Source organism: Dioscorea cayenensis, chromosome 15, assembly GCF_009730915.1.
Source record: "Dioscorea cayenensis subsp. rotundata cultivar TDr96_F1 chromosome 15, TDr96_F1_v2_PseudoChromosome.rev07_lg8_w22 25.fasta, whole genome shotgun sequence".
Taxonomy (NCBI): Eukaryota; Viridiplantae; Streptophyta; class Magnoliopsida; order Dioscoreales; family Dioscoreaceae; genus Dioscorea; species Dioscorea cayenensis.
Window position 1 is genome coordinate 93,874 of NC_052485.1, and position 23,965 is coordinate 117,838.

At 36.3% G+C, this 23,965-nt stretch overlaps 2 protein-coding genes across 2 annotated transcripts; one reads left to right on the top strand and one right to left on the bottom strand.

Annotated features, from left to right (window-relative positions):
* The first annotated feature begins 14,077 nt into the window (after positions 1 to 14,077).
* Positions 14,078 to 17,328, top strand: LOC120277184 (putative disease resistance protein At1g50180). Its single transcript, XM_039283941.1, is given in 2 exon segments — positions 14,078 to 14,866; positions 14,869 to 17,328. Coding segments are annotated over 2 exon segments (2,880 nt in total). The 5' UTR covers positions 14,078 to 14,333; the 3' UTR covers positions 17,216 to 17,328.
* Positions 17,329 to 18,506: 1,178 nt separating this feature from the next.
* Positions 18,507 to 19,924, bottom strand: LOC120277132 (ubiquitin-conjugating enzyme E2 28-like). Its single transcript, XM_039283890.1, has 3 exons — positions 19,822 to 19,924; positions 19,350 to 19,456; positions 18,507 to 18,861 (listed from the first exon to the last, which is right to left on the bottom strand). Exons 1-3 carry the CDS (start codon positions 19,922 to 19,924, stop codon positions 18,718 to 18,720), a joined length of 354 nt encoding a protein of 117 aa, XP_039139824.1. The 3' UTR covers positions 18,507 to 18,717.
* Between the last annotated feature and the right edge of the window lie 4,041 nt (positions 19,925 to 23,965).

Below are 23,965 nucleotides of genomic sequence, written 5' to 3' on the forward strand. Positions count from 1 at the left end.
AAGTACTTTACTTCCTTCAGCTTTACCTACATCCTGGCTTAGACCACTGGCAATTTTGGATAGAAGGACTGTTAAAAGAGGAAATCGAGCAGTCACTCAGTGGTTGATACATTGGAACAATTCAGCACTTGAAGATGCTACATGGGAGTTTACAGAAGAACTTCAATTGAGGTTTCCTAACTTCCCTTGAGGTCAAGGGAGTTTAAATGGGGGAAGTAGTGTTATGTAGTGAAGAATGGGGAGAGAAGCAAGGACAGTGAAGTGTGTGGAATGTGATGAGTCAGCAAGTACTGGGTTATGGGAAACAGGTTTCAGCCATTGGATCAGTGTTTGAGATGCTAGATTAATCATAAGTCGTTGGATATGTCGTAATGAGATGGGTCCCGCCGTAACTTGTAATCTTAGTCTTCAATTCTGATTGTAATCGCAGTCGTTGATGGCTGATATAAAAACAATTGAACATCTAGATGAGAGGTTAATGAATGAATTGATTGTTAGTTTCCCTTCCTTTCTCTCGTTCTCTTGTTTCTCTTGTTCTGATTTTGGTTCTTGTCTTTGTTCTTGAGATCCTTGTTTATGTAAAAAAATTGCATCTCCTGATTCAAATCGAATAAAAAATTTTTAAAAAAAAATTACATATAGTCAAATAATAATCGAATTAGGACAACATGTGGTTAAAATAAATAAATTTCATCATATTTGGATATATTCAATAAGTCTAGAAGATATTTTCGAGATAATCTAAATATTTAGAATTTGAAGATCAGCCGAGAGAGAGCAGATCTCGAGGCGATCTAAAAATATCCAAATCATAAGATCGGCCCTAGAGCACGGATCTCGAGGCGATCTAAAAATATCAAATCACAAGATCACTCGAGAGCATGCGATCTCGAGGGTGATCTAAAAATATCCAAATCATAAGATCGACCTAGAGCACGGATCTCGAGGTGATCTAAAATATCCTAATCATAAGATCAGCCTAGAGCACATATCTCGAGGCGATCTAAAACATTCAAATCGCAAGATCAACCGAGAGCACAGATCTCGAGGTAATCTAAAATATCCAAATCATAAATTAGGCTAGAGCATAGATCTTGAGGCGATCTAAAATATTTAAATCGCAAGATCAGCTGAGAACACATATCTCAAGGCAAAATGCAAATTACAAAATTGCCCTTGAGAATATATATCTGGAGGCAATCTCTAATTTTAGGATAGCCCAAATACACATCCTGAGGCAATCCTAAATTTTATGTGGCTTAAGAGCAAATCTCGAGGCAATCTGAGAAATGCAAATCCCGAAGCACCTGAACACACATCCCGATGCGATCTTAAATTTTATATAGCCTGAGAACATATCTCGAGGCAACCTAAGAAATTACAAATCCTGAGGCTCCCAAACACATATCCCGAGGCATATTGAATTTTATTAATTTAATTAAAGTTTGAAAATAAATTTAAATTTTTAAAATTTGATTTTATCCTCTCTCGAGATTTTATTAATTAAATTTAAAAAACAATTAAAATTAAAATTTGATTTTATCCTCTCTCGAGATTTTATTAATTAAATTTAAAAAAAAATTAAATTTTAAATTTTGATTTTATCCTCTCTCAAGATTTTATTAATTAAATTTAAATGTTAAAATTTGATTTTTACCTTTTTCTCTCGACTTGGTCTATGAAATGTTATGATTGTATGGGTAGCGGTTCGGATACTTCGGATGCTGAAGATAAGAAGGAGAGAAACTCTTTAAAAGAAACAGGGAGAGTTGAAGGAAAAAAGAGGAAGAAGGACCGAAAAAAAAAGGTTCGCTCTCTCGCTTATTGATACAAAAATATATATATATATATATATATATATAAAGAGGAGATGGCGGACATGGTTGAATGGCTGAAATAATGCCGCCAACCATGTCCGGTGCCTTCGCTTACGCTGCATCGTCGACGTGCTTCTGCTAGCTCGTCGATGCCTGCTGTACCGTCAAGGAGATCGCAGACATGGTTGAATGGCTGAAATAATGCCGCCAACCATGTCCTGTACCCGCTGCCTCTACTGCCTGCCACCTATTGCCACCGCCATTACTTGCTCGCCGTTACTGCCTGTCAAGGAGGTCGCGGACATGGTTGAATGGCTGAAATAATGCCGCCAACCATGTTCGGTACCTCTCTCGCTCTTGCCTTCTAATCGCTCCTACTGCTGCTATGAGATTTGAAGAAGGGAAGATGGAGAGTCTATCGAATGAGATCCTTCACGCCATGGCAAGATTCCCTTATGATGTGCATCCTAAGGTGCAAGAACATCCCATGGCAGTGACATTAATGAGGACCCAAACTCTTGGTTATATGGTCATCAAATGGACGGAAGGCAATTATGCTCTCAAGTGTAAGTGAAGAAGCCCGATGGTTTAGAATCCCAAGTCCATTGAGTGTCATGCTGCTGTCTATCAATAAAAAATTCTTGTGGTTCATTCATGCATACTTATGTTTGGTTTTAAAATTTATATATATATATATATATATATATATATATATATATATATATATATATATATATATATATATATATATATATATGTATGGTTGCTATTGAATACAATCAAGATTGTATGGTGGGCCATATTAATATGGTGTGAAAATGATGAAAGGCAAGAAAAGGCATGCACCATTAAAAAATAAAAATAATAATGAAAAAAGTAAAAGAATTGATATCAAGCTTCTGATTTTCATATTCTGGTCACCAAAGCTTTAACATATTAATTGGAATATGCCATGGGAAACCCAATATATATAAAAGATGTGGAATAAAAAAAATAAAATAATAATATATATAAAATTGAGAAGTATGCATGCATATATGCATATAAAATAAAAAGAAAGTAAGCATGCATCCTCACGTGCATGGAAAGGAAATTTAAAAAAAAAAGAATGAAAAAAATGAAAATGAATGAAAAATGAGTATGCATGCATATATATATATATATATATATATATATAAAAGAGCATGCAAATAAAAAATGATGAGAGGCATGCATATGTGCTTAGCAATAAAAAATAATAATAATAATAATAATAATAAATAAATAAATAATAAAAAATAATAATAATAAGCATGCATAGGTTTGAAAGCATGAGCATATCCCATTTGGCTATGCACCACAGCATGATTACAACAATTTGCTCTTTATATTCTAGGCAGAAGAAAGTTTGCAGGTGCTCACAAAATATACAACATAATGCTGATAATAATAGTGATAATGCCGATGATAAAAATGATGTGATGCTTTGATGATAATGATAATGTTAACGATGATGCTTAGATGATAATACTGATGATGATGTCATGATGATGGGAAAAAACGTGCAGGCATGCATGTGTATGAAATGAAAATTAAAAAATAATAATAATAATAATAATAATAAATGAATGAGAAAACATGCATGAAGTAATGAGAAGCATGCAAATAAATAAAAAAATAAATAAATAAATAATAATAATAAAAAAAGAATAAAAAAAATGATGGGAAGACATGGGCCCACCATGAAGAGGTATACATGGACCAAGAAGCATGTTATGTATACATATGGGTAAAAATAAATAAAAAAGAGTATGCATACGTTCATGGAAAAAAGGGCAGGCTTGCGTGCATATATATATATATATATATATATATATATATATATAATAAACAAAAGTAAAAATAATAATAAAAAAAGTAATAAAAAGGATGAAAAACCGTGCTCATGTGCATGAGATAAAAAAAGCATGAATGATGAAAATTAGAAACATGCAGATTCACATGCATGTTTGTGAATGTTTCAAAAAAAGGGGCCCCACGTGTCATACACATGAGTATATAACGCGATGATAAGGCACAGGCGATAATGGCCTATTCATTTCAAGACAACGAACAAAATTATATAAAAAAAAGAGGCAGCAATGAAATATACATCTCAAAATGGCAATGCGGCAGGCAACGCAGTGACAAGGCACAAGCAGCGGCGATGATAAATATATATATATATATATATATATAAGTGATGTAATAAATATGTTTATATAATAAAATAACAAGATTTATAATTCTCAAATCTTCTTGCTCTTACTTGTACCTTTTGCCCTTAATCGGAGGTTCCTAAGATTTCTAATCTGGGTAATTAATAATAGGGGCTTGCCCCTATTAGGAATGAAAGAACCCACACAAAACAAATACGATATTTGTGCTTTGATATATCGTCTGGTGTCTTTTCATGATGTCAGACGCGTATTTTCGATCCCACAATCCTTCTTTCCCTAAAGGATTACTTCATACCATTTGGAAAAACTAAGGGCTTACTTGGGGTGAAGAGTTGAGAAGGGTTTTGAAGTGTTTAGGAGCTAGATAAGGATTATCTTAACCCTTATTTGGGGAAAAAAAAGTTCAGTGAGGGGCAGGAGTTTAAGAGGTAGATGAGGGGTTGAAAACGACTCATTTTTTTTTTCTATTTTTCAACCTTCCAAATTAGAGGACTAAAGAGGATTAATATTTTATTGGACAACTTTATCTTTATTATAATTGCTTAATGACAAATGATATTCTTTGCCAATTTGTTAATTACAAAAGAGTAAAAATGGACTCTAAAAATTACGGATCTCCTCTTTACAATTATTAGGATCTTTTGCCTTCCCTTCTCTTGCGTTACCCTCAAACTAAACATAAAAAATATAACAATTTACCAAGGTTGTCAGACCCGGCCCGGGTAATGACCCGGCTAAGCCCACGGGTCAGGGATCAATGGGTTCGACCGGGTCGAACCAGGGTTGAACCGGGGTCAATAATTAAATATAAAAAATTTTATAATAATTAATAATGAGCAAATATAATATTAAACCCATAATTATATTATAAAAACCTACACAAATTTGATATTTAAATTGATAAATTACCTTATATACAGTAGAGTTTTCTAATTATGTCATTTATTTTTATATTTCTTTTTAAATATTTACAAATTTAATATATTAATATATAATTATCGAACTTCTTTTGGTGTTATTTATTTATTTGATTGTTTATTGTTGATTTTGTTAAAATTAATAAGAAATTTAATTCACTAATTCTTATATCTCAATTTAGTTTTTATTTTGTTTTAAATTTTCTTATATTTTTTATTTAATTAGAATACTTTAATTTTATATTAATAAAATTACACTCATTTATTGTTTTATTTTCTTAATAAATTAAATTTTTAGAAAGTATTTACATAACACATTAATATATTTTATTTTTAAATGTTAATTTTTGTTGATATGTTTATGATATATATATATATTGTAATTCTATTTACTGGAAATGAACAAAAAGTCCCTCCAAATTTCCGGTATTCACAAAAAAAATCCCATGACTTTGAGTATTCTCAAAAGGTCCTTCCTTTTTCTGACAGGTTATTTTTCAAACCTGTCTGACATAAAGGTGATTGATGTTGACATAAAGGCAACATATGTTAGCTCTCAGTTTTTAAGCGAAAACAGCAAATTTTAAGCAGAAACCCATAATTTTAAACGGAAAAGTCAAATTTTAAACGCAAATGTGCTATAAGTTAAGTAAAAACTTGTGTGGTTAAGCGAAAACACCAAATTTTAAGTAGAAACCCATAATTTTAAGCGGAAAAGTCAAATTTTAAACGCAAATGTGCTATATATTAAGTGAAAACTTATGTGGTTAAACAAAAACACGATATGTTAAATGGAAACTATATATTTTAAGCGGAAAGTACATGTTGTAAAATAAAATAAATTAACGGAGTAAGCTGCATTAATTGAAAAGTAAACTGTCAGGATTGAAAAGTAAACTGTCAAAAAAAAGAGGGACTGTCTGGTAAATTCAAATGTCAGAGGGTTTGTTTGGGATGTTTTGAAACTTTCAGGGACTAAATAATAATTTTCCCTTCTATTTATTGATTATAAATCATAAATTAATATTAATATATATACAAGATTTTGTGGTTTCTGAGAATAATAATAAATTATTAAATATTGTAAAAAAAAATTAAACATTGTGACCCGATTGACCGGCCGGATCAACCGGTTTCCGTCTGGGTCACCTGGTTAACACCTGGTTTTTTAATACCCAGGTCAATGGGTTTACCCGGGCCGACTACATGGCCGGTTCCCGATTTTTCCGGTTGGGCCAATCCGGGTTTACTTGATTTTTACCCAAACAAATTATGTTTTCGCTTTCATTCCCTTCAGCTAGCCCTAATATAGCGAACGGCGATCCTTCGTCTGGTGCCTGTGATGGTGGAGCTTGCGAGCAGGGGCTGATGTTCAAGCTTCATCTCCTGGTGCTCTTCAATATCTCGGAGCATCACATCCTCTCCAAGGCCCTGGCTCAATCCGTGGCGGTGCCGGTGTTGGCACAATCCGTGTGTGATCGGCCAGCATCTCGGTCGCACTGTCGCGATTTTTAACACCTCTGAGATCCTCTTCGATCCCGTCACCTATGCGCTTGATCGCCCCTTCATCGAAAAGAAGATCGATCTCTGTTTTTGAGAAGGGCGAGGAAGAAGCTGATGTATTTCCTATGCCCTTTCTTGTTCATTTAATGGGCTTTCGGCATGAAATGATTTATGTGATTATGATGGTACTCTACTGGTACTGCACTGGGAGTGTCAGATATGCTGGTCCACACACGTTGTAAATTTCTGCATTTCGATTTTTATTTGTTGATTTGATTTCTTCTTTAGCATCATTGCTTTGGTCACCATAATTATATCTTTTTGTTTTTAAATTTTGGTAGTGCTAAGTTTGTTGAATCTATATTAAGATGGAAATGAGTATGAATGTTACTGTAACTTTTGCTTGAAGTCATTGTGTTGTTAGTTTGTGAACTTGACTTTGCAGGAATAAAATTAGAGAGCATTCTACATTGTATTCATCAGTTTACAGAGGCTTGTTGAAGGTCTTAAAATTTGAAGGTGGTTAGAACAGTTATCTATTTGTAGTTTGACTTGTACTGCTATTTGATATCAGTCATCTAACTTTGTTCCTTGAGAATTTCATGGGGTATTAAACTTTTTGTACTTTGAATCACATTTAGTTCATTAGAAATGATCAAGAATTTGCCAAATCTCTTCCTGTTTCTTGCCTTATATATTGCTCTCTTGCCCTTGTTATATTTTAATGTGACGATAAATACTTCCAAAGGTTAATCTTCTTTTGTCAAGATCAAAGAATAAATGTGCTAGCAAACTGTGTTGATGCGTTATGGTACATGTAAGACAATTTGCTGAAGCAAATCTTGCCACATTTGGTGGTATTCAATGGAAGTGCCTTTTATGTTCTTTTAAATGCATCATTTGATCTAACACAGAAAGATCTTCCAATTTCCACTCTAAAGTGTTATGAAAATAAATGTCATTTTATCCAAAACTACCTCAAAAAAATAAGTTGTTAGAATGCCTTTTTTTTGTAATTTTCTATATTAAAAAAAAAAAAAAGCTTGGAGGGCTGATTTGGTCTGCTAAGAACCTGTTGCAGGTTGTGTTGTGCCAGCCCTTGTGCTTGGGCTTGTACGACCCCTGATCGGCCTGGTGCCAGCAACACATGTGGGCTGTTGACCCCGGCATCACAAGCGCGTGGTCTGGGCCGTGCTTGCTAGGGGTGTTTGTTGTTCGAGTTAGTTCGGTTTATTACTATTGTCTGAATTCAGCACTAATTCTTTTCTTTGGCTTCTGCCCATACAACTAACACGCCTTATTATTATTACTATTATACGTATTATGAGTTGCATGTAATTGATGAAACATCAAGTTGGTGTTTGTGAGGTCGAATTACACCATTGAGGCATTATTGCATCTTTTTTTTATGTGCATGCTATATAATTTGACATGCATACTTCCTTTTAAGACCACTGTGGCAGAAAGAATCTCCATTGATCATGTAGCGCATGCTATATAATTCATTACTCAGGGAAGTCTATAACATATAGAAACACTGTATTTCATAAGTGGCAAAACTGAGATGAACAAAGACAAATTTGACTGGAGCATTATATCAACCACCTTACAAGACAACGAATGTGATATAACAAACACTTCTTGTACAGTGAACTTGATACTTAAAAACAGGCATCTTCACAATTCCAGGACCCACTACGCCACTACAACCATGACTTGCATTGCTCTTACTCTTAATAACAAGCTTCGCAGAGAATGATGGAAGTTAATTTATTTTGCTGCTCTGTGATGAAAAAGAAACTTTGAATTTCTGCAGAACCATGGATGACTTAACTGGTAAGCTTGGCATGAGTTATGGCATAAAAGGTCCCTCAAATTTCTGGTTTCTTCCTGTTACCTTTGACTGATTGAAATTGTTTCTCCAGCAGAGGAAATACTTTGGCCATTTTATTTATATTAATAAAATTCATAGAATATACTCTGCAGTTGTTTGATTGACTTTGTTAGTCCCCCACGTCTCCATTGATTCTCAAAATTTTTTTGTATTGCCTGCAGTATGTTGGTGTATTTCATATGAACAAAATGACAATTTTCAAATGCAGAGCTAATTCTTATGGCTTGACTGATTACGTGAGTATTCTCTTGTTACTCTGAGGTGGTGAAGTGTATGAGAACAGAGAAGATAAAGTTAGCTGGTTTCAGCAAGGTCAAGAACTAAGGAAGGAGATATAAATCTAGAAGCAGATAGCGGTGACCCAATATGCCAAGGGACAAGCTTAGCAAGTATGGGGTATCTCCCTTGTGTGAAGGGAAGGAACTTAGTGCGGACTGGGGCATCTTATTGGTCATTTTTCTTGCAGCCAAAATCTGAGATTTTCAATTTTTTATTTGAATTTACTTTTTTGTTTTACAACCTTGTGAAACATTTCAGCGGAAAGAGAAAGAAAATGAACATCTGAAACTAGTTTTCTGAAGGTTAAAAGAAGGAAGTTCTTTGATATCTTACCAGGCTATATGCGCTGAAAGAAAAGTTAATGTTAGTATGCCATATATCTCAAAGGATGGCATTTGTAAAATGGAACAGGATGGTCTTTTAATCAGGTGATTTGTTGCACAAGTGCTTTTTTTTAATCTTTTGTTTTTTGTTTCCTGAAAATTTTTTACTTCTGAAATTGTGTTATCTCATTCATTAGATGATCTTAATGAAACACTCATTGGACTTGAGCCAATTAATAAGAGAAGCTGTAAACACCGTACAACATAATAAAAACAGAAGCACATTAGCTTCATTCTGATTCATCTTAACGATATGGGTCAATTTTGATTAGCTGGTACCACTTGGCCACTTGGGAAAACTAAGCTCAACTTTTAATGGATTTTATGGAGTGTTGAAACTAGCGTGAGACTGTATCTGTGAAATAATTTGAACATTGATGATTGAAGTAATCAAGATTCGGATGCGGGAAGGCCTCATTTTTTGGAGGTTGCAAGCAATGTAAATTGTTCATAAACTTCAGGCAGTCATGAGGATATCAACAAGAACATTACATGTGTATCGTACTAGTACAAATTGAGTAGACCCACTATATACAGAGACTTAAGACGTTTCTTGAATGCGATTTCAAAAATAGGCGCTTTTCCTTCTCAGTCAACATAGATACACATTGTATTCAGTTTGTTATTCTCTTAGTTATTTTGCATTTTTTTTTCAATTTCATTTGTTTATGTCCACACCTAGTAGTTTGTTTTTCTATACCTATTTTTTCTTGTAATAAATTAGTAATTTATCCATTTTAATTTAAAAGAATTGATAAAATTGATTTAATGAATTTTTTCCTGACTTCTTTTTAGTTTATTAGATTTACATAATGTGTTTGTGTTCTGCAAAAGAAGTGGCTTCTAATCTCAATTCACATAAAGTGAAGATAAAAGTATATTGATGCATTAACTCTCTGCTTATACACACTTGTCTTGTCCATATTTTTTTATAAAAATAGTTTTAACAAACATTTCAGTGTAAGTTTTGTTCTTAATCAGAAGACAAAAAATTTTCATTTATTTTTTAATATCTGCCCCATGCATCATAAATCATTGTTGTTAACTTATTGAGATTTTGTAATAATCATGTTTACTCTGTGCACACACGGAAAGTATATAAGTAATACATTTTAGCATCTCGAAAGATGTAGAAAAAGATTGCATTTATTTATTTATTTATTTTTGAGAAGAAGAGCACTACTCTATAGCTATTAATTAAAAGTAATAAATAAATAAATAAATATAAAATAATAAAAAAAACTCATGTAATATTAAATAAAAGAATTACAATTTGAATATATTTGTCACCTTAAAAATAAAGTACTTTGAATAATATAATATATGATATTTATGAAAAAAAATACAAAAATAAAATAGAGAAATAAATATATGATCTTCTAACGACCCTGGTGGTTCTCTTTTGTTGGAGCCTCTACTTTTTTTGTATTATCTTTTTTTTTTTAATGATTATGTTTTATCCATTTTTTTTAAAATAAAATAAAATAAAGTGGAAATTGCCAAAAACACCCTGTAAGTTTACAATATTGCCAAAAACACCCCGTTAGTTTTGCATTCCCCAAAAACCCCTTCCTTTTGAATACAATAATTTTTTAAACCCCCCAAATATCTAACATTGATTGATAGAGTTAATTTGGAATTTTTTGGACGAAATTGTCCCTTGCGTGGGAAGTTGTGGCAAGTGTGACAGGGTTTGACTATAATGCCCTTGAGGTCAGATGAGTTTCTATTTAAAAATGAAGCTTCTATTTAAAAATATGAGGTATGAGGTTACGTTTAAAAAAATGAGTTTTTCGTTTAAAAAAATGAGTTTTCTATTTAAAAAAATGAGTTTTTTGTTTAAAAAAATGAGTTTTCTGTTTAAGAAATGAGTTTTCTGTTTAAGAAATGAGGTTTCTGTTAAAAAAATGAGGTTTTTGTTTAAAAATATGAGGTCTCTGTTTAAGAAATGAGTTTTTTGTGGTGTATTTATCACCCTCCCAAAATCTCTTTATCGATTAAGTCTGGGCCGATGAGACAAAGCATCGCGACTCACAATCACGATCACGTTGCATGAAAAATGGGATTTCGAACCCTAGAATTTTGATCTCTACCTCGATCTAGATCTCGATCTTGCCAGAGAAAAAGGTGCAACCTTTCGATGCCTTCGCTCAACGACGAGGAGCATGCGGTCTTCCCCGAGGTCGACGACGAAGAAGATGAAAGAGATGAGGTCGACGACAGGGAAGACGATGAAGACGAAGATGAAGACGGGCGAGATCGAACCCTCATCGGCGTCGCTTCCTCCCTCCGTTCGCCATCGCGACTTAGGCACCCATGGATCCAAAACCCCGAATGATCCCTAACCCTAACCCTATTGCTATCCATGTTACGGTCTCCATGATTGAGAATGGTTCCGTTCAAGTTCGACCTCGTCTTATCCGACGTCGCCACTGAAGACCTCACCACTCCAACCTCCGAGGAACGTCGCCAACCGGATCGCCAACGCCGATAAAGATTTCTCCTTTAAGACCCCACACGAGCGGGCCAGCCGAGATCGCTCGCCGGGATCCGGAGCATAGCACTCAGCCGTTCACGCGAGATCGTGACGATGAGATACTCAATGTCCCTACTCAATGAGGTTTCTGTTTAAAAAAATGAGGTCTCTGTTTAAAAAATAAGCTCTCTGTTTAAGAAATGAGTTCTCTGTTTATATGCTTGTTTGTCTTTGTTTAACTATCGATGTTTCTGTTTAATATATTGCGTTTACGTTTAAAAAAGTACTTAAATATCGTTGTTTCTATTTAAATATGTACGACTGCAACCTTTTGATGCCTTCGCTCGACGACTAGGAGCATGCGGTCTTCCCCGAGGTCGACGACGAAGAAGATGAAAGAGATGAGGGTCGACTGACGTGGGAAAGACGAAGACGAAGACGGGCGAGATCGAACCCTCATCGGCGCCGCTTCCTCCCTCCGTTCCGTCGCGACTTAGGCACCATGGATCCAAACCCCGAATGATCCCTAACCCTAACCCTATTGCTATCCATGTTGCGGTCTCCGCGATCGAGAATGGTACTCGATTCGAGTTCGGCCCGTCTTATCCGATGTCGCCACCAAGACCTCACCACTCCGACCGCCGAGGAACGTCGCCAACCGGATCGCCAACGCCGATAAAGATTTCTCCCTTTAAGACCCCTACACGAGCGGGCCACCTCGAGATCGCTCGCCGGGATCCGGAGCATAGCACTCAGCGTTCGCGCGAGATCGGCGACGATGAGATACTCGATGTCCCTACTCAATGAGGGTTTCGCTTTAAAAATGAGGTCTCTGTTTAAAAAAATAAGCTCTCTGCTTTAAGAAATGAGTTCTCTGTTTATATGCTTGTTTGTCTTTGTTTAACTATCGATGTTTCATGCTTAATATATTGCGTTTACGTTTAAAAAAAGTACTTAAATATCGTTGTTTCTATTTAAATATGTACGATCGCAACCTTTTCGATGCCTTCGCCGACGACTAGGAGCATGCGGTCTTCCCCGAGGTCGACGACGAAGAAGATGAAAGAGATGAGGTCGACGACAGGGAAGACGAAGACGAAGACGGCGAGATCGAACCCTCATCGGCGCCGCTTCCTCCCTCCGTTCCCGTCGCCACCGACATAGGCGCCCATGGATCCAAACCCTCGGAATGATCCCTAACCCTAACCCTATTACTATCCATGTTGCGGTCTCCGCGATCGAGAATGGTACCGATTCAAGTTCACTCGTCTTATCCGATGTCGCCATCGAGAGACCTCACCACTCGACGCCGTAGGAGCGTCGCCAACCGGATCACCAACGCCGATAAAGATTTCTCCTTTAAGACCCCACACGAGCAGAGCCACCTTCGAGATCGCTCGCCCGGATCTCGAGCTCGAGACTCAGCGTTCGCGAGATCGCTGACGATGAGATACTCAATGTCCCTACTCAATGAGGGTTTCGTTTAAAAAAATGAGGTCTATGTTTAAAAAAATAAAGCTCTCTGTTTAAGAAATGAGTTATCTGCTGATATGCTTGTTTGTCTTTGTTTAACTATCGATGTTTCGTTTAATATATTGCGTTTACGTTTAAAAAAGTACTTAAATATCGTTGTTTCTATTTAAATATGTACGAGTGGCCAAGATTAATTGGTTTTTATATCCAGGATTAATTTATCACGTAAATATTTGTTTTTTTCTGCTTTAAATATTAATGTTTTTAGTTTAAAAAATGAGTTTTATGTTTAAAAAAATGAGGTTTCTGTTTAAGAAATGAGTTTTTTTTGTTTAAGAAATGAAGTTTTTTTGTTTAAGAAATGAACTCTCCGTTTAAGAAATGAACTCCTGCTTTAGAAATAAGTTCTCTGTTTAAAAAAATGAGTCTCTGCTTTAAGAAATGAGTACATGCAAAAAGGAATCGCAAAAGAATGAAAAAATGTATCTAAAAAGGTTTAAGAACGATGATGAAATTTCATAACGCAGGGGTAAAAGGAAGTGAAACAATAAAGGAAGAATGTCTCGAGGTATGCAAAAACTCACTGACATTTGTGAAGTTTTGAAATTATCGAGGGGTAAACAGTAATTTTCCCTAAAATAAAATATATGATATTTATGAAAAAATGTAAAATGAAACGGAGATGGATATTGCATTGTGTGGTACTATTGATTGTATTCTGAAGTCCAAATTGTGTGTGCAAGTAGAGAAGCCTGAGAAGGCAAACATGGAAGCAACCTCAATTGCATGACAAAGCCCAATTTGTGTTTCTGTGAATTGTGTCACCAACAATTGTAAAATGAGCTTGTAGAAATATTAAGGCATTATGGTATCTTATAATATAAAAAAAAAAAGATTGCATTTTCATTTATTTAGTATGAAAGTCATTATAACGCAAATGGTTAATAATGAAGGTTGATGTCATATAGCCCACAATCATCATGCGCGAGAGACATTTAAAAAAATAAAATAAAATTACAACTTGAATACAATTGTCACATTAAAAACAAACCACGAACAATCACAATGATATTTTATTGTGCATTATTTGAGAACCACGTCAGAAGCATTGAATGCGGGCTCTTATTTGTTCTTGTGGTTGTTTCCAGGCAATTAACCCGGGTCCCACCAACAAATGGAAAGCTTTGAAGGCAGCCCTCCTTTCGCCAAGGGAAAAAAATAGAAAATAAGAAAAAGATGCGAACGACTCTAGCAACACGATGGATGCTTATCTAGTCCGTTGACTAGATCTGTCTGTTTCCCTGCCTGTTTGGGAACTCATCACAACATAAACATTGAACCTGATCTGAGGGAGGATAAGATATACCATCGATCAGATCTCATTAATTGTGAGATGGCGCAAAGCATAGTCTCAACTGTTGTGGGAAAACTAGGCGAGCTTCTGATCAAAGAAGTGAACTTCCTCCAAGGAGTAGCTGAGGAGTTGACATCCCTGCAGAGTGAGTTCCAATGGTTTCAGGCCTTCCTCAAAGATGCTGATGCTACTATCCAAGGAGGCAACGAGAGGGCCAAGACTTGGGTGAACCAGGTGCGAGATGTTGCTTATGACGCTGAGGACATCATCGACACTTACATCTTCAAGATTCATCAACACCGCCGAGGATCCCATGGATGCTTGTTCTCTTCGTTAATGACAACATATGCTTGTCATCCTTCCAGACTAACAATCCTCCATGACCTTGGCAATGAGATTGTCAAGGTCAAGAGGAGAGCTGAGGAGATCTCTGCTAATCGATCCAAGTATGGCATCGATAGCGTTGGTGCTACTACTTCTTCCTGCTCATTGACGTCCAATGAAACAAGACTACCTTTGAGCTGGAAGCAGACTCCGGTTGTGGAGGAAGTTGATGTCGTTGGCTTTGATGAGATGTCAAGAAATTGGTACAACTGTTACTGGTGGAAGATGAAGGTACACAAGATACACAGCGACGGAGACCTGTGATATCAATCGTGGGCATGGGAGGCTTGGGCAAGACCACTCTTGCCAAAAAGGTTTTCTCTAACCCCACAATCAAGCAGCATTTTGCTTGTCATGCCTGGGTCTATGTCTCTCAAGCTTATACAGATCGAGAGCTTGTGGAGTCCATCGCTAAGCAACTCATGGTCGTTGACGAAGTGAGGATGAATAAGTTGAAGGATGATGAGCTGAAGAAGATGGTTTATGAGCACTTGAAAGAAAGGAAATACTTGGTGGTGACTGATGATGTATGGACCCGAAGAGCTTGGGACAACATCAAAGAGGTGCTGCCTGCAGAGATGTTGAATGGAAGTAAGGTGTTGCTAACTACTCGTAACAGAGAAGTTGCATTGCATGCAGATAGACAGATCCCTCCTTTTGATCTCAAGCTCTTGGGAGAAGAAGAGAGTTGGGAGTTGTTCTGCAAGAAGGCAATTCCAACAAAGTGCAGCAAGCATTGTCCTCCAAAATTGGAGACAATAGGAAGGCAGATGGTGGAAAAATGCGGTGGCTTGCCTCTTGCTATCGTTGTGTTGGGAGGTCTAGCAATGAGGAAAGAGCAGTCTGAAGAGGAATGGAGAAAGTTGCTCAAGAGTGTGAGTTGGCAACTAAGAGAAGGTGAAGACCAGATCTCCAAAATATTATCTCTTAGCTACCACAATCTTCCCTACTACATGAAGCCCTGCTTTCTCTACTTTGCAATGTTCCCTGAGGATTCTCTCATTGATGCGGAAGATCTAATGCTAAAGTGGATAGCAGAAGGGTTTATAGAAGCCAGAGGTGAAGAAACAATGGAGGAAGTCGCAGAGGAATACTTGGAGGAGTTAGTGCATAGGAGTCTGATTCAAGTGGTGGTGAGAAATCTATGGGGAGTTATCACTGCTTGTCGAATCCATGATCTTCTTCTTGACTTGGCCATCTCTGAAGCCAAAGGTACGAACTTTCTCCTTGTTACTGAGACCAATAATAATAATAATAATAATGAGGGGAGTATTATTACTTTGCAAAAGACTCGTCGACTTGCTCTCCATGGTGACGAGAGTTGGGATATAGGTCAGCAATATCCAACTGACTCTACTCGAAGCCTACGGACTGTAACTCTCTTTGGTTCAGATGTATGGAGATCAAACCTAGTTTCTTTATGTGACAAATTTTTAACAGCAATAGTGAGGCATTTTGTGCTTGGGGGGGTTCTATATGATTATGTAGATCATAATCATCCCGGGCTATTTATGAGTTTCCAAATACCCCAAATTCTAATCAGCATGAAGCTGATTAGGGTCATAGATCTCCGCAATCTAGAAATAATTGTACCTGATGCTATTGGGGAGCTGATTCATTTAAGGTACTTGAATGTACGTGTTGTACGATCCAAGCCGCTTCCATCTTCTATCGGTGAACTCACCAATTTGCAGACACTTGAATTTGGGAACAAGTATTCTAACATCGAGTTACCAAGTGAAATATGGAAAAGTAATTTGAGGCATCTTAAATGTGTGAGATGGTCATTTTCAATCAAGGGACAACCATCAGTTAACAGCCTGTCAAATCTTCGAACTCTTTCAAGCATTGAGGCAGGAAAATGGCTATATAAGGGATTAGATAAGATGACCAATTTGAGGAACTTGAGCATTGGTGATATTAACAACTCTCATGGAAAACCGTTAATAGATTTTCTTGGTAAACTAAACAATCTCATTGAATTGAAGTTAATGGCAAAGTATCCATCATATGAACATCAAATACCAACCTCAATACTTACGGCCTCCCATCATAAGCATCTCCGATGTGTTTATTTGAAAGCAAAATTAGAAAGACTCCCTGATGTCAACACTCAATGTCTCCTGACAAACCTCATCAAGCTTATCTTATCAAACTCATTCCTTGTGGAGGATCCACTTGTGACGTTGGGGAAACTTGATAACCTTCAAGTTCTTGAGTTATATAATGATGCTTTTGTCGGGAAGGAGATGGTTTGTTTGGAGAAAGGGTTTCCTCAGTTGAAGGTGTTAGTATTTTTAAATTTGGAATCATTAGAAGAGTGGAAAATAGATGATGTAGCCATGCCCAGGCTTAGGAAATTGGTAATTTGGAATTGTGAGAAGTTGGTGATGCTCCCTCATGGCCTTGGAAGGATTACTAGTCTACAAGAGTTGGAAGTGCGGTATATGCCTGTTGCGTTTTCCCAGAGATTGAAAGAAAATGATGGTGAGGACTGGGATAAGGTCCGACATGTACCTTCTGTTAACATACACTAAAGCACTTGATCATTGTTATTAGTGTGTGTTATTTTTTTCCAAACTTGTGTAGCATTACAAGTCAACTCAACATGTAATAGAACATGAGATGGCTCAATTTTTCTCCTTTCAGACCACTTACTTGATGCTTATTAGTTTTCTCTTTTGTATTGATTTTTTATTTTTTTGTAGCATTGCAATGCAACTCAACATGTAACAGAACTAGATATGATTCACTTTTTCTTCTTTGAGTTTTTGAAAAAGTTGGAAATAATAGTGACAAAAGAAATTTTAATTTTTTTATTCTTTTTGTTTTTGTTTTTTTAAAGACCATAACATACTAGAAACTAAGTCATAAAAGAAGACCAATTAAAATGTTATTTTTTTATAAAAATCCACATTCTATTATTGTGCTGACTATGGCGTGTAACTTTCTGGCATTCTAACTGTATGGTAATAATTCAAGAAGCACAATTACTTAAGCCGCAAAAGAATAAAAAGTAATGATTTAATCAAATTTGACTAGTTACGGTGTGTTAAAATTTTATATGTATTGATAAGTAATAATCTATGCTAGATTTATGCTAGATTTTCGCAAACTTGATTCTATTAATCATTCGTGATAGTTTGAAATTCTAAATGATCTCAAACAAACAACGTAATATAATATATAAAAGTTGATATACTAATATGTCGAACATCCCATCTCAAATTTGAAGTAAATCAAACCACAATGAGAATAAAAACAAAAATATTATTTAAATATCACATGAAAACAGCCATAAAAAAAAACTACTAAGAATGGCATCGTCACAAAAAAAAAAATGAGTAGGTTGTTTCATAGAGATCAGGAGTAGGCTAGCAATAGTAGATCAAAAAACTACACATGCAATGACGATCACCAAAGGAGGGGTTTTGCATCCGACGTTAACAACCGTTAAAACCACACAAACCACAGCCATGAATTTCTTTAATAGGTTGTTTCTCATTTAATTTTTATTTTATTTTATTTATTTTAACTGTCCCAATCTCCTCAAAAGATTTAAGTGAAACTTGTGTCACATTTTCATGCCCTCTCATTCCCTGTCTCATAGAAAAAGCATTAATTATAGTCTACATTTATTTAAAAAAAATCCAAGAATAGCCCCTTTCTCTCGAGTTTCAAGCCCAACAAAAAAATATTATAAAAAAAAAACAATTGACCAACACAAATTTAAATCTTGGATGCTTCTGCTCCTTCTAACCAAAACAAAAAACCCAAAAAGTAGTAGTACCAAAATTAAATAATGCGAGGAACAAGTGGCTATTCAAAGGACAAATTAAACTGCAAAAAGTCTGATGCAGCCAGAAGGTTATTTTCAGAGACATTGCAAACAAAAGCCACAACATAATTACCAGTTTTTAGTCACCATAATAATATATATATAGTTGATACCATCTAACAGAAAAAAACACTAGACAAAATTATATATGCATTCATAATAAATTAAAAATAGAAGCCATAGTTCAGGCCTTCTTTCTCTCTACCCCATGGCATACTTCTGAGTCCAGGAGCGAGCAGTGGACTCATATTTCGCTCTGTCAGTCTTGTACATGTGTGCGATCTCAGGCACCAACGGATCATCCGGGTCTGGGTCCGTTAGAAGTGAGCAGATTGATAAGAGAACCTTCAAAAACCACACAGAACAATTAAAACAAAATCACGGTATCTTCATTCTGATTAAACATAACAGCATGGCTAATTTTAATTAGCTAGCACTTGGAAAAACTAAGCTCAACTCCTAATGGAAACTTATGAAGTTTTGAAACTAGTGCGAGGTTGTATCTGTGAAATAATTTGGACATCGATGATTAAAGTAATCAAGGTTAAGATGCAGAAAGGTCTCATTTCTGAAGGTAACAAGCAAAGTAACTTGTTCAGAAACTTCAGACACTCAAAAGGATATCAAGTATATTACATGCTAACATACCCTCGTACAAGCTGAGTAGACTTAAAATAATTTAACAGCAGAGACTTGAGAATGCAATTTCCAAAATAGGAGCCTTTTTTTTCAGTCGAGGTGGATTGACATAATTCATATTTTAAGGAAGAAGACCATAACTTTCATAACATTTTAATATGCATAAAATATTCAAGTTATAGGAAGTAAATTACCTTGGATATGGTCAGGGCAGGACTCCACTGTTCCTTGAGGATGTCCAGGCAGATGCTCCCATTACTATCAATGTTTGGATGAAAAAACTTGGTGTGGAAAGAGAGACCTAAAGATGAAAAACCTATTCAGTTATTGGTCCAAAATAAATCACAAGAGATAATAGTCAAACAATAGATAAATCATGCACGTGCTACTAACAAGTATTAGAGTTGCTAGAAACGAAAGCAGTGGTTATGAAAAGGTTATATATGAAGATGCATATATGTTAGACATCAGATTCACAATTTATTCATGAAATCCTCTAACTCGACTCATATGTCGAAAGCCAGTGCATTTGATTATAGTAAACAGTGCAACAATATATGACTAAAGTCCAAGAACTTAGGTTCTTAAATGCAATTGTCAGCATAATCAATACAGCTGTGATAAGAAATCCATAATACACATAATAAAAATAAAAATAAAAAAAACCTATTGTACTGAAAAATTTAACAGGATCAATTCCCTTTCCTTGACAGCGAAGGCAATATAAGTTGATGTAAATGCACGAAACCACGTCTAGGACAAGAAGCATTACCTTCGGAAGTTTAGATGAGTAATCTGGTTGAAAAATGAATTGAAACAGAAAGCACACCACCTGCAAATGGACTATCAGCAGGCCCCCATAATCAAGCAGAGCATGTAAAAACAAATAAACAAAAAAATCAACAAGGTCGCTGTCCAACATGATCAAACTGAATTTTCCTTAACTTCTTTCATTTTTGTAACCAATAATCTGATCTACGCCAAATTTAGTTTCAAGTGCGGAAATTCAAACCCACTTCATTAATATTCAAGCCCAACAGATATGGGAGACACAGACTAAAAAAATTGGTTTTCCATAAAAACATTCAACTTCCTTTTTAGACATTAAGCAACTGACATGTTTAATCAAGTGCCTTATATCAATTCAAGAAAAATCCTCAATCATAGTGGATTTAAGCAAAAGAAACCACCAGAGGAACAAATTCAAGAGATATGCGTAGGATAATATTTTGTAGCAGACAACTAACATGATTAGAAAATATAAACTTGGATTAAGGCTTTGTAGTAAAAATACTTTTTAATTCATCCTCCAAGCCCAGAAAAATGAAATCATAATAATATAACAAGAAAAAGCAAAGGAACATTTTACTGACCATGAAGAGCTGCGACCATATTAAAATATGATGATATGACTGCATTTACATTAGATGTTATAGCCCAACAACAAACCTGGAGACTAAGAGAAATAGAAGGGACTACAACATATTAATAAAAATAATTAAAAAAATAGCCCACAAGGAGTAGACTTAATGAAACCATCTGTCATCTTCAACATAAACATGGCAAACTGTAAAAACCCATAGTTTCTATGTAACCACAAAAATAGAGCAAGAACTAATAATTATGAGGTCCTCACAAAGATAAGATGATCACAAAGCCTAGTCAAAGCATTACTTCTAAGACACATCTAATAAATTCAACAAGCCATACTACTAAAATAGATGATCTGAGATACACATTTTTCAAAAAGAATTTTATAAAAAAATAAACTTGATGAAAGAATAAAAATAAAAATAAAATAAATCCTCTTGCCAAAGTTTAATTAAGCCATCACATGAACAAGTTCAAAATAGAGATCTCAAGTTAAGAAGACAAGATTCTTAAAAGACATAGAATACAAAATACAAACAAAAAAGAATACAAGAGGTGAAGGAGCATGAATTCATCCCAAAATAAAAACGCCAAATTAAGAACATTTCATTCATCCAAAAACAAAAAGAGATCTGAAATTCAATTAAAAAGAACATCATCAAATCCAAAGAGGAGAAGGGCATACTCTAGATCAGGAGGTGATATGCTTGTCCCATTGAGCAAAGACGGTGGAGCAACGGCAAAATAATGAAAAACATCGGTACTGGCTATGACCAAGGAGACCGAGATGGGAGCTCTCGAGTGTGATTTGTGAGGATTTGAAAATAAAAAAATATGGTATTTATCCATTTATTGGGGATAAAAAAATAATTTTACTTACCAGTAATATCCAACCCCTTGACTTTGAGTGGAATTAGCATGCTGGGTTTTTTTGGGATTCTATTTCCCCACATTCCTTTCCTAAGAAGTTTGGTAGATACGTAAGCAAGCAATTACTATTACCTTCTTTCTTCCTTCTTTTTATATACATCTACAAACGTCCACCTTAAACCGTTGGACGATTTATAATTTTGATGCAATTCATTCAGGATTCTCATCCAAACTATATTGTAATTCTGATGCAATTCATTCTTAAAATTCTCATCAAAGCTATACTGTACTGATGAATGGTATTATTGTGTTTATGACTTAATATAGTGAACATTGATATATACAATATTTTGATCTGAACCATCACATCGTGATCGTAACAATAACTCAATCTATAAAAAAACTAACAGCACCCATCTAGCAGCTTTTTAAACCAGTACAAGCATTTGACACTATTTATGATGCTGTTCACATTCCCATTTCTCTCTATCTGTTGCTTTTTATCAATTGCGGGTGTTCTACGTCCGCAGTTGATGTATTCTATATATATATATATATATATATGGCATTGCAAAATAACTCAATGTGGATTAGAACTCAAAATGGCTCCAATTTTGTTTTTGGATAAAAATGGATAAACCATAGCTTTATTGAAAGAAACAAACATGAATAAAAAGTACAAAGAAATTCAAGCAACTGAAGTAAAAGGAAACATAACCCAAGTTAGAAAGCTATTGCCAGAAGTAATAAGCTTCTAACAACAAGACCAAGCAAGACAAAACTAGAAAAAAACCAAGGAAATCAGAGAAAAGAAACATCGCAGCAAAGAAGACGAAGTCCACCAGGAGGAAAACAGAGGTCTTCATTTGCTGCAAAGGAACAGGAGGTGAACTACTCCCGAGTCGATGGACCCAAAGGGATGATGTGCTTAGACAAACGTGAACCTAGAAAGACAAGAGCACGCTTGAATTTACTGGGACGAGTCTCGAGGGAATGTCGTCAAGTTATGGGTCCTTAGCACAAGAAAGACCGATTGATCTTACGCTCACAAAGACAATGGAGGGCTTAAACTTCCAAAAAGAGACATCTGGAAGATATAGACTCGGGTCTCTAACATCTGACGGTTCTTCTAGAACTTTCTTCTTAGAAAGATAGCGTCAGAAGAAACCAAATCCTGAGATGAATTAGGTATAATTTCACCAAAGTAAGCAACCATAACCCATGGCAAAATGGTTTGAGAAGTGTTTTGAATTCTTTTATCAGAAGAAGCCAAATCCCGAGAAGAATTAGGGGAAAATTCTTCAAATGAAGCCATATCTTGAGGCAAGGGAACAGTTTTGATAATGGGCCTAGATATATCACTTGTGGCCAAATCCCGAGACTGCTCCCCTATTGATGAAAGAATGATTGGAGCAATCTCATCAATGGAATTAACCTTATCCCGAGGCAAAACAGTGGTTTGAGAAGAGTTTTGAATTCTTTCATCAGAAAAAACTAAATCCTAAGATGAATTGGAGGGGAACTCTTCAAATGAATCCTTATCTCGAGGCAAGGGTACAGATTTGAAAGTGGGCCGAAACACATCACGTGTGACCAAATCCTGAAAATTTTCCACTGTCAAGAAAAGAATAATTGAAATTAGGATATCTCGTGAGATCAGATCTTGAGGCAATTCGACGGATGAAACTCTAGGCACTGATCCAGATCGATCACACGAGACTTGATCTCGAGACCGATCAGCGGTCGTTGTGCGAGAGGATTTCAAGTTGGTACTATTGTGGCTTGTAGCCACTTCCTCCTTGGTACTTGCATCGGTCTTCGGGTTCACATTCCTTTGCTAGTCACCGGATCAGGGGCTCAACACAGTGAGAAGTGACGGGAATGGTCGCCAACCTAGAGAAATTGGTTGGGACGATGAAACCTACTGAATATCGGTCAAGCCCAGAGCTGTGTTCCACGACCGAAGATCGGCCAGAGCTGAAGCTGCGCTCCATGGCCGAAGAATGGCCAGAGCCGGAGCTGTGCTCCACAGCTGAAAAATGCCTAGGGCCGAAGTTGTGCTCCACAGCTGAAGGGTAACTAGGGCCGAGCCGCATTCCACGATCAAGAGTAATCGGGGCCGAAGCTGGGCTCCATGACCGAAAGAGTAGCTGGGGCCAAAAGGCTGCGCCCAAGGCCGAAGAGTAACCCGTGGCGGAGTCGACTCCATCGCTAAAGAATGGGCTGGGCCAGAGGTGCGCTCCATGGCCGAAGAATGACTACGGCCGGAACTGCGCTCCACTACCGAAGAGTAGCCCGGGCAAGAGCTGTGCTCCACGGTAGAAGAATGGCCTGAGCCGGAGCTGCGCTCAACTACCGAAGAATGACCAGGGCCAGAGCTGCGCTCCACGGTAGAAGAATGGCCAACGTTAGAGTTGCACTCCACGGCTAAGCGTGGAATCACATCGGAAATGCTCACGGAAGTCACTACGGGAGCTAGAGCAATGAAGGTCTTGTCCGTTTGTCACGCCCTGGCACGATGGGAGCCGGTACGGCGCGCCAAGGAGCGTGACATTGTGTCATGACCGAG